Here is a 12,353-nt window from a genome sequence, read left to right as displayed (position 1 = left end):
TCACGAAGAGATGGGTTTTAAGCATTATGCCTTAAGCATACGGCTAGTGGCTAATAATATAATTATTTATATTTGATGTAATTTATATTAATAATACTATTTCATTTTACAATCATTGTTTAAATTCAACTATTTGTTGTTGTAATTTTATTAAAAAATAGTACTTGCTAGACATACTTTTAGCTTGCTACCTAATGTCATTTTTACTTTCTTTTGCTTGTTTTCAGAAATAGTCTACAAGTCTACAAAAGAGTGCATGGGCAGTAATGTTTGTTTATGTTGTTGCTTTGAACCCGTCTATACAGACTGACTCTTCACTGTGAGCTATAAAATAAAACAAAAACGAAATACAAATGAATGAAATAAAATTTCTGTGACACAAATCTTCAATGTTTAATTTACACTGCAGGTAACTGCCACATGGAAAGTTCACCCTAAAATTAGTCAAATTTGGAAGAAAGTCCATGCTGTGTGAGGAAATTGATCAGATACAGCATTGTTTTCTTCTTGTTAGCCATAACAATTGAATTATACAGTTAATACAAATGTTTCAACATTCCTTTGTCTCCCAGCATATACCTGGCATGAGAGCAGAAAATAATTCAGCTTTCACTGGGAGTTCTGACCTTGAAATAAACCAGCCATGCTTGTGATAGGAAATATGTCTGTGGATGTTGTCTCAGCCAAAAAGTAAACAGCCACAAGCTGTCTGTATTAATTTCAGAGACTGTTCATGGTGTGATATCTCATATCCAAGCTAGACCATAGTTCTGGAGATAACCATCAACCCCTGCATGCAGATGCTGAAACAAAAGGACCCCTGCTGAGATGTATTTAGTATATGGGACTACCGTCACATACAGGATTTACACAACTGAAACTCATTTACCAGCTGATTTTTTTTTAAACATTCATCTTTTTCAGATGTGAGATTTGCAAGTAGTACGCGCATTGTTATGTACATTTTGATGGTCAGTGCTGATGAAGATAATACAATGCATCAGATGAAGAGAGAATTTATATTGCAAGCAAATGACCCAGAGGTAATGAGGCAATGAGAGCATATGCACACTAGCAGACACCAGGGCAGACAATGGACACAACACATTTTGCTTCTATAAAAAAATCAAATATGTAAAATTATCTTGTCTTTTCTTGTAATCATTTTTTTTACCGTATTTTCAAAAGACAAACTGTTTAAAACTTAAATATTCCGGCAGCTGGGGTGCCAGAATTAAATTGCAAAATAACAGTTTCCTTGTAAAATTATAGGTTTTTAACATGTTTCCTGTTTTTCTTGTAGATTTGTTAGATTTTTTCTGTAGTTTTGCGCTTTTGACATTTTGAAAAATCTGTAAACAGCTCAATTCCGTAAAATTACAGTAATTTTACAACATAAACAAATGTTACTGCACGTATTTGTAACCCTAATTTAACTTCCAATACTCATCTGAAAGAACCTGTAGATTATTTCTTATAACTGGCAAAATAAATAACAAGTAAATGACATAAGATAGCAAGTTAAAAGTATGTCTGGTGAGTATTATTTTGGGTTACCAGTAGAAAGACCATTACAATTGCTTTATGTATGTTAGAACATAGTCATATGATTATGTTACCCAAAAACAATATTATAAATGTATGGCCATGGAGAGAGGTAACTATCCACATACGATGGTCTGACTGAATCATGTCTAATATGGATTCCAGTAACTCTGAGAAATCCCAAAGAGTTCAAGGTCAAGAGGAAACTAGGTAGACATAACCGCCTTACTATATATGTGTCATCTATTGAGTGCTGCTTTAGTAAATCTTCTGTGGTAGTGATTCCACATGGAATGCATGAGGTCACGCAGAAAAAAATAAATGTCCTTGTCTGGGTAATAAAAATATGGGCGTATAGCCCCAGGTTTTAGATATTTGTTTTGGCTGTCCACAGGGTCAGTTTGCATAAGCAGTGTGGGACGCTGGGCGAATTTCACATGACAGGAAATAAAGCGTGATATAGTCTCTGCAGCTTACTCATTCGTCCCGAGAGATATCTCCAAAAATCTTTTACTCCTCAGGAGAGTCACACAAAGAATATGAATCGTCGATGCAAAGTGTTTTTGTATGCTGTCTACTGATAACAGCTATTTAATCCCACGACGATGTCAAAAGCATTATTGTGTCCGATACAGTTCTTCTTGGAGTGGAGTGCTTTAAAGAGATGTTATCTTGGAGATGTTCAGAGGTCTTATTTGAAAACATATTTGTTATGCTGTGGGCGCCTGCACATAAAAACGTGACTGAAAATGTACTTTAAAAAATTTGGTTCTGCCAAAGCCAGGTTACATTAAGACCTTCAACGGTGAAGATTTATAAGATGTACCTTCAGAATATTCTTATGACCTTGGTGGTCAAATAACAAATTGAACTCATACAGATCGGGTTTAGTATTCTTAATACCATTCCATTCAGCAATATGTGTGGGGAAAGAGGCTTCGCATAAAACTACCCATTTCCACAATCCATTAAAACCATCGTCTGAACATTTCAGGAACAAAAACTCAAACTGCACTCCATCTGTCATTTATAGAAATTGCATAAAATGTGGCCGCTCTAAAAAAAAACCTGAATGACGTCAGACAAACAAAGAGCCAGTATCAGGTCCTCTCCACGGGTTCCATTATTAACGTCTCCCAATGCCATCAAAGCAAAACCTATTTGACACTTACGCTACAAACTATAATAGGAATGGTTGTGATCACCTCCTCTGTCTTTTATTTGCTGACAAGTGACTCACAGCGTTTGGTCTGGTGAATGTATTTCATCCACGTTGAAGGCCTCATTTGCTGTCTTCCCGCCCAGAAAAGACGGTCAAATGAATCCCTCTCCTCACATTCAGACCTATTCAATTTTTCCTTGAGGAAGCAACCAATCAGCACATCTCATGAGATCCTTTCTGACGAGACCATCAATACTCTTGATCCATCGAGATTTGCGATGCTCTTCATATCACCTCGGAACGCATTGGCAAGGCTTGAAACGCAGAAGCAATCACTTGTTATAGTCACAAACAATTTGTGGTGGCAAAGTACCTGGTTGAAGACTGACTGTGTCGGTCTTCTTACCAATTGCGCTGCTGTGTCTCTTCTATAAAGGTTGATGGCAAGCCTGCTTAAAATCTTTACTCATGACCACTCAAAGGGGAATCTGACTCAACACCGGCTCTATCTCATTCTCAGTGGGTACAATAAAGACGTCATCAGGCACCAGGCTGTCTGTTTGTGATAGTGGCTTTATTGAAAGACTGTTGTGTGGGCAGAAGCTCCTTCCATCTGTGAAAATCGCCTTTTGTTCATATAAATTTTTTTTCGTCAAACTTCACAAGACTGGCGTGTGCCGGTGACAAACATTATTTGGGGTTATTTTTTGGAGAGAAAATGAATAGATGAGGAATGACTGGTATAGTTGCGCTCTTTATACATGGCACACACAACCAGGAATTCATAAATTGATTTTAAAAATGTATAAGATGAATGACCTTCACTGAGTCCATTCCAAAAGTCGTTTACAAATGCACTGGGAATGAAATGAATAAATAGTAAAGGAGTATGATCATGAAAAGAATGAGGTAAAGTTTCTCCATCATATAAAATAAATTTAAATCCTAACGCACAGCTGCCTTAACAAATTGCAATATCGCTCTTACCCATTACTAATTCTATGCTCTTAAAAGTCCCCATTAAATCAAGCTGAGGTTGTATGGCTTTAATATGAGTATAGTGGGCATTAAACAATGACACAATTTACATTTAGAAGATAGTGAGCATTCAAAACTTACAGTGTTCCTTTGGTGACATCATTCACAATTTTCATCAAACCTGTTCAATGAAATGCTATCTAGAATCTAAAGTGTCCCCTACATAATAACAGATGCTAAAGTTGCATCTTTTTCATAAATATACTACTTCCGATATGAAGAAGGAATCAAATATGAATTTAAATATGCTTTCCATTAGCTTAAATTAAGTCTGGACTGCACACAGGGTACTGCGGACCAAAGTGATGCACCAAATGAATTTAATGCACAAATCAGTGTAAAAAACAAGATGTATCCAACCCACTTAGAGTAATGTCCACACAGAATGTTGACTTTTTAAGCGCTACAGAGGAGACCAAACATTGCAAATGGTTAAGACACCCTCGACATTATAAACATCACTAACAGGTAGAAGAGGAGACAAACACTGTGTCATGCATTAGTCATCAGTCACGCATAAATTACATTATTCTTCTTGAGAGAATAATGCAGGCTGAGTTATAATACCACGTATCCTTTTATATCCAAGCGGTAGAATGGGACTTTATTTTCGAAGCTCCAAAAAGTGCATCCATCGATCAAAGAATGGCTCGACACGGCTACGTTGTCTTAAGAAAGGTCTTCTTCAAAGGAGCTTTAAAAGATTGCCCCTCATTCGCTCCCGTTCTACCGCTTGGAAGTCAAAGGATATGTGGTAACTCTGTCTGGATTTTGTCTTCAAGAAGAAAGACATATTCAGTTAGGATGGCTTGAAGGTGAGTAAAACATGGGGAAATGTTCTAATTTGGCTGAAATACCCCTTTAAGTTTGTACTTCACATAAAATAAATAAGTATAGCTGTCTGTACGATTTTGCAGATTCTAGTCTGTTTAAACTTTAATGTCATTTGACTTTAAGCCACGTAACACAACCAACAAAAATATGTAAAGTAACCTGCTTTTTTACGTTTCAGACTGGGATGGTGATATATAAACGTTTAGGCTACGAGCATGTATGCATTGAAGCTTTAAAGGTGTCCTGAACTGGCAATTTTTATTATTGTATACTGTTGTCTGAGGTCTACTTATGACGTTCGCGTGGTTTTTACATTCGAAAACATCAAAATCTGTCTTATGGGCGTGCCGCATTGAAGACTTGGAAATAAACGCCCACTGCTATGATTGAATAGCAGTTTGCATATAGTCAACTTAGTTGGAGCCTCTGTGAATTTGGTTAAACACCTAACGTTAGGTCACACAATATCAGGACATTTCCAGCGAACTCTAACCAAGCAATTGTGACGCGTAGTCTTCCAACAGTCCAAAAGGGCTCAGGGGACACCCCTTTTCATTTTGTTGAAACTAGTTGTATTAGCACCTATCGTACTATTGCTCTTTTATGATATATCGCTTATTACTCCCTGAACTCTTTGTAAGTCGCTTTGGATAAAAGCGTCTGCTAAACGACTAAATGTAAATGTAAATGTCATCGCCCCTTTAACATTAAATGCATTAAACCTTGATTTAAAAACGGCTGCATTCCCTCGAGTAAACATGTTCTGTTTCCTCTCACTTTTAAAAAACGTGGCAAACCTGTTTGTAAAAAGTGTCAGACTGTGACTCGTTGGTTGATGGTGCGCGCGCCCGTCGCCTCCTCTTACCTTGACTCCCGGTGCGCGCAGCGCCCGATTGGTGAACTTGTAGCGTCGGACGCGGCTTCATTAACACACGCCGTTCGTGTGGATCACTTCTTTCGAGGTGTGCGATGCGTTATGGCGCCGTTCAAAAGTTAAAGCGAACGTAAACGCTCCATGCACGTATCGACAGACGTTTTCATTGACTTCGTTTCTATTCATTCGGACGCGTATTGATAACCACTCGCGAACAGGTGTTGAGTCACGCGCATACGGCTTCTGACAAACTGACAGCATCGATGTGTGGAGGGTCCGTACTCACGCCGGTTTCCGTGGACCACTAGACACGCGGACCTCACGATGCTGATGATGGTCGTCGATGATGCTTTTCGGACAGGACGCGTGCATTCTCCCAACTTATGTTTACGTCCTGCTTAATGCAACTTTGCCACAGACATGTAAGGACCAGTTTGGGACGGACACGTCGTCTTTTGAAGGATCAAACAAGAGTCTTCTCGTTTAAGAAACCCGGAGAATATTTGATCCGGCAGACGCATAGTAACCCGCGCAAGGATGCCCGATGTACTGTCTCTGTACATTGGGATGGAGGCGCTCATTGCCCTTTCATCTGTCACTGGGAATGTGATGGTGGTCTGGGCTGTGAGGATTAACCGATCACTGCGGGACACGACCATCTATTTCATCGTCAGCCTGGCTCTGGCGGACATCGCGGTCGGGGCTCTTGTCATTCCTCTGGCTATAACCATAAGCATCGGACTGAAGACTCATTTCTACAGCTGTCTGCTCGTGGCGTGTACGGTGCTGGTACTCACGCAAAGTTCAATTCTCGCACTCCTGGCTATTGCTATTGACCGCTATCTGAGGGTCAAGATACCGATGAGGTAAAGTCAATATGTTGGGTCTTTCTTCGGCTTGGTCTTTTATTTTGAATGGATGACCCCCGTATTTTCCTGTCTTCACTGTGGATGCGTTTTTAAAGTTGAAACGCCTAAAGGATAGTTTACACAAAATAAAATTCTCTCAACATTTCCTCGCCTTCATGTCATTCCAAAACACACAAAACCTAAACTACATTGCCCCTTTGACTTCCATTGTCAACGAGCGTTTCTCGAATATAAAGGTTGTGAACATGACATGAGGGTGAATCAATGATGATGGAATTTGTAGGTATTTATTTATGTTTTATGACTCAGAAACCCTTTAAGAAAAACCTACTGAATATAGCATGATGGTTCTGTTGTCACTGGCTTTTTAGATTGATAACACAAAAAATATGTCCCGCTACAAATTTCCCCACCCCATAGTGATAACATGTTTAATGAGTTCGTGAGAAATGATGTGCAAGTCTGTGCTTGTGTTAATCCGTTTGTCTTATTGTATTGTCTGTTTTATGGAAGCACTTTCATAGTCACCTTCAAACAATGAAACTCTGTCCCTTACTCTTGTCCTGCCTATGGCTTCCTTTATCTCATTTGAATAGATCTACCATGACAGTTTCAAAACATTTAAACAATAAACATGTTTTTACTTATATGAACGTTATCCTTACAAGCAGATATTTTATAGACGCCCCCTTATAGTCAATGCATCATTAAGCCCAGCACAACATTTTCAATACATTCCGCTTCTGTCATGTTAATGATTCCTAAAGAACCGAATCAAAACATTCCGTGCTTAGTCTGTGTTTGTGTGAGGTGATTACATCGAACAAATATGTAGTTAGTTACTTGTTTGACTAGTGCCAATTTACCAGCTGACTGGATGGCATGCTTCACTAGCCTCATTTGTGTTGTCTGAAAAAACCTGCTGCTCTCTACAGAGAAGGGATTGTGACTGAATCTCAACGTCATTCTTCCCAGCAGAGTTTGTGGACCACTGCCCTTTCATTTTGATGTCCATACTATTCTCCACAGGCACTCCTTTATTTGAGATTAGCGGAGGTCAAACATGCATGTGAAGTTATGAAACAGATTCTCGAGTTAAGACAGGCTTACAAAAGAAGATGTTTTGAAGAATGTGACCAAACAACATTGACCCCCAATGACTTCCATTGTATGGACACAAAACCATCGAGACATTTCTCAAAATATCATTCCCATTCATGCATTTGGCAGATGCTTTTATCCAAAGCGACTTACATTGCATGATACTATACAGTTGAATTTGATTATGTGCAGTGCCTGGGATATACCCCATGTTGGCATTGCTAGCGCCATGCTCTAACCACCGAAGCTACAGGAAAGCTAGTATCTTCTTTTGTGGTCCACTGAAGCAAGAGTCATATACAGTCTTTAAATGACGCGAGGGTGTATAAATAATGACAAAAGTTATATTTTGGGGTGAACTATTCCTATAAATATACTTTACTTTAGTCGTGCGTCAAGATTTTCCAGTTGTTTCCTTTTTCACCATTTATTAATTGTCGGTTGTGAAACTGCATTTCTTTCCAACAGCTATAAAAGAGTGGTGACCCCGAGGCGTGCCGGCACGGCGGTGGTGTTGTGCTGGTTGGTAGCCATCATAGTCGGCCTCACGCCCATGCTGGGTTGGAACAACCTCGAGAAGCTACGGCAAGCTACGGCAAACCAGACCCTGGGCACCGACCCTCTCATAACCTGCAAGTTTGAGAACGTCATCAGTATGGAGTACATGGTCTATTTCAACTTCTTCGGCTGGGTGCTGCCACCCCTGGTCTTAATTTTGCTCATCTACGCCGAGATCTTCTACATGATTCACAGGCAGCTCAATAAGAAGGTCACAGCCAACCAGAGCGACCCCACGAGATATTACGGAAAGGAACTGAAGCTGGCCAAATCTCTGGCGCTGGTGCTTTTCTTGTTCGCCGTTAGCTGGCTGCCGCTACATGTGCTGAACTGCATCACTCTCTTCTGCCCGACCTGCAAAAATTCAATATATTTGCTCTATATTGCTATCTTGCTCAGTCATGGCAACTCCGCCGTCAATCCCATCGTTTACGCGTTCCGAATTACGAAATTCAGGAATGCTTTCGTTAAGATCTGGAAACAGTACGTGTGCTGTGCCAAAAGGCCGCATCTGAGGGATCGGCCAAGCCTTCGTAGAGACAGCAAAGAGAAAAGACTGAGGCACAATGACATCTGACGTTGCTTTGTAAGAACTCGTTTTCAAAAATATCTTAGACAAACTTTTAAAGGAAAGCAGTTGATCGTCTGTTAGGCATCAAAAGATGTATGCCACAGAAATGGATTAGATCGGAGCTAACGTGGAAGTGTTTCTGTGAACTTGATCAATGGTGCATCGGATGAATAAATGAAAAGAGTTTCTCTTGTAGAGGAATAGCCACACAGTTCATCTGGCATTAACATCTGTGGGAATATTTGTATCAGTATTATCTATTGTGCCATGGTTCACACATTTTAAAGTGGTCACCACGAAAGTGCAGACAAAGTGTTAAATAAGGCTTTCAGATAAACTAACAAACTTAACCACACTTGCTGCTTACAGACTTTGAATTTTAAGAAGGCAGTAAGATTCTTGATAAATTCCTCTTTTAAGAAGGATGAGATATGGCAGTTTTGTTTGTCCTTCGCATGCCATTTGTTTATACTCACAACAAGCGCCATGTCAAATGTTCAGAAAGGCAGCTAGGCCCACTTTGTTAGCACGAGAAACGCTTGATTTCTTTCGTTTTGCTATAAATAGTTGCCGTGATATATACTACACATCTCCTCAATGTTTTTTTGTAGTTGTAACACAGTGACAGCTGGAAGTCAACTTTGCGAAAACATGTTTTTGTTTGTTTTGAACAGAATGCATGTAGCCGTGCATCCACATACTGTAGCTGCAGACATATGCATGTAAAGTCAAACATCAGCCCGAAAAGCTGTGAAACGATCAGCAGGAAGGAACCGTGAATAAATCTAGATTGAATTATACTGCCGGAGGCCTCCTTAATATTGAAGTCCATCGTGACAAATGATGCATAACCAGTTGAATAGCTCAAATGTTCAGGGCTCTTTCAATTTTAATATGGAAAATAACATTGTGAGATTTTTCTGAAACCGTCACACAAGCGGCGCTGATTGTGAATCAGTCCAGATTGTCATTTTGACCCAATGTCCTTGAAATAAGGTGACTGTACACTTAACGTGCATACTGAAAAGGTTGTTTTAATCTATTAAAGGTTTGAGAAGCAAAGACAGAGAAGCAAGGACTAGTCGATCTTTCAGGGTACACAAGACCAAATCAATTCACAATTCTTCTTGCAATGAAAGGAGATGTCTTGTGTGGCACTTCCTGGTAAATGACCATTCACAAACTTCCTGGATAGGTCTTGAGGTAGCCATCAAAGAGTACAAGAACTCTGTTTCCGCACTTTGAATAGTATTCAAACCTGACAGCTGACCCCTGTTTCCCCTTTACTTGTGCCAACCTGTCTGGAGCATTTCACTTCGTAACAAAACTCATCAGAACATCAGCGTAAGGGCATTAAAACGTTAGAGAAACCTTTCACCCCAAAGTGAAAATTACTGATTAAGTTCTTAAGGGGAGGTGGTTTGGTTTCATGAGGCCAGAAATTAGTGACCTCATAACAGTATTGATGTGGGAATTTACAGAGGGTAAAGACAAAATATCTTTCTTCTTCCTCTTTCTAATGCAAATTAATTTCACATTTTAATGAACCACAATCTGGTGTATCACAGGGTGTGCACATTTTTATCTTTCTGATATGTATAGTATTTAAAAGAACTCCAAGTAACTGTTTACTATCACACATAATGTAAAGTTGTTTAAAAATGCTTAATTTAAAGGGTTTGACATACTGTAGCAGTCTAGCATATGGTTATTTAATATAGGCCATCGAGCATTCTTTTCCGTGTTCACAGCGCTGAGCATCACAACCAATCATAGACAGCTCATTAACGTAATGACCATTCAGAAGTTTAGATGAGTCACCAGCGTTTAAGAGTTTTGTTGGGGCAGCAAATACGATCAGTCCGACAAAAGAGTATAGATATCAAGAGGCGAAACTCAATAGAACGTTCCATTGCAACACCAGCGCTAGATGCATTTCTGCCATTTTTGGTAGTTTCAACATCCACTGCTTTGTCAAAAAATAAAAAACATTTAAAATATGGTATCATGTTGATCATACATTCTGACTTCTCTACACTGTTAAACGTGCTGGCTTCACCTGCTTAACTTGGCCAACTTGTTAAAAAATGAGTAAGACGTATGCCATAGTATTTCTGTACTCTTATTCCTTTTATTGGTCATTCTCCCGGAAATGCACAACACGGAAAGAGCCCACCCAAGAGCGAGACCCGCTTACCATCAAGATTATCTGCGCTGTGCCAAGATGGGCTGCGCTGCAGCTCATAACTCTTGCGATAGCGAAGTTAAGGTGTGTTTGTTTGTTCAAGGCATTTCAGTGAGGGATGTTATATAAACAGTGGACATAACGCTGGATTGGGAGATCCTTTTAAACTGATAGATGGTGCAGTCCCAGTGCTAAAAGATGCCGGACATGAATCCCACGCTGTAAGTCAAAGTCTGTGTTTTGTTAGCAATCGGCGTGTATGTGAATAATGTACAAAACACAAAGGGATTAATGTGATGATGTGTTGCTTGCTCGTGCTGTAGTTCAATCCTTCTAGTCCCACCTCTAGCAACTCGCGTTTTTCCGGAAACAATCCTACAGCTGTACCTCTCTTTTATATATTTGATCAAACTAAATTCTCTTCACAGATATGACGTATGCAATACTGCTGTACAGGTACTCAAGATTAATAAGTGATTGGCAGAAACTGCCTGTGATATGCGATCTTTCACGTTGAAATTCAACCTGAATGATGACGATACATGATGACAAAATTTTATCAAGCATTTTCACCCCAAAATGGTGGCCGCGCTGTTTTCCCAAAAAAGACCAAAGTTTCGTCTCTTGGTACTTATATACTCTTTGGTCCGACCCATCTGTATTATAACGGGAGCTTCATGCTGTCTTTTTCATCCTTCATTATGCAAGATTATAACTTAAAGCGGCCATAACTCACACAGTTTCTGTATATCTCATGTTAATCTTGAGTTCTTACAGAATAGTATCGCACCCTTCAAATATCTGCAGAGTCTAAGGTTTAATCATTTATAAAAGACAGATACAGCAGTACGATTATTTCCAAAAACATGCGAGGCGTGTGGGGGGAGGGCGGAACTAAAGCATGAGCGCCATGAAAACACAGACATCAGTTTTACTTACCGTGTGCAGTTCATAAAACGAAAAAAAATTCTGAAACCTGTACGGACACTTGGGGAGTGCATTGAGCACAGAAATACTACGTCTAAGTCCAACTCGTTTTTTGACAAGTTTACCGTGTTAAGCATGAGAATACAGCACGTTTAACACTGTAAAGAAGTCAGAATGCATGACACACCACCCCTTTAAAAGTCCAGTGTGTAATTTTTGGGATGATCTATTGATAGAAATGCAATATAACATACATAACTATATCTTCAGAGGTGTAGAAGACCTTACATAATGAAATGTCCTGTTTTTATTATCCTTAGAATATGCTATTTCTATCTACATACACCGCAGGGCCCCTTTGCTCGTTATTGGCCATGTTCGCAACCTTGTGGCTAGATATTACTGACTGGACCTTTAAGATAATGCCTGTCGCTCGCTCTCTGTTTAATCCCAGATTAAATAAACGTTTCTTTTTCATGCTGCTCATATACAGGTTTTAAATGATGTGAGGGTGTATAAATTGCAATGTAATCACTCATAAAGAGTTTGTCTGCCTATAAGAATAAGACCTATAAGAATATGACATGCAATACTATTTTAATGTATAATTACAATACCAAAATGTACTGCCATAGTAGGGGAAATAAATATGGGAATCAATAGGAAGGAGATTTTGTTTTTGTCTTTTT

General features: G+C 39.4%; 1 protein-coding gene across 1 annotated transcript; it reads left to right on the top strand.

The window, feature by feature from the left end:
* The first annotated feature begins 5,447 nt into the window (after positions 1 to 5,447).
* On the top strand, positions 5,448 to 12,328 carry LOC306909197 (adenosine receptor A1). The gene is made up of 2 exons (XM_079482676.1): positions 5,448 to 6,319; positions 7,892 to 12,328. The coding sequence occupies exons 1-2, from the start codon at positions 5,991 to 5,993 to the stop codon at positions 8,556 to 8,558; spliced, it is 996 nt and encodes a 331-aa protein (XP_079338802.1). The 5' UTR covers positions 5,448 to 5,990; the 3' UTR covers positions 8,559 to 12,328.
* Positions 12,329 to 12,353: the final 25 nt, after the last annotated feature.

The sequence above is a fragment of the Barbatula barbatula genome (assembly GCF_947034865.1).
Source record: "Barbatula barbatula genome assembly, chromosome: 20".
NCBI lineage: Eukaryota > Metazoa > Chordata > Actinopteri > Cypriniformes > Nemacheilidae > Barbatula > Barbatula barbatula.
The sequence above is the reverse complement of the archived record's forward strand: the minus strand, read 5'-3'. Positions and strand labels throughout refer to the sequence as shown.

What these genes read in the sequence shown, in the direction of transcription:
- LOC306909197 (XM_079482676.1), top strand. Translation starts at nt 5,991, where the DNA reads ATGCCCGATGTACTGTCTCTGTACATTGGGATGGAGGCGCTCATTGCC. An exon ending in AGGGTCAAGATACCGATGAG is followed by an intron (nt 6,320 to 7,891) that starts GTAAAGTCAATA and finishes TCTTTCCAACAG; the next exon opens with CTATAAAAGAGTGGTGACCC.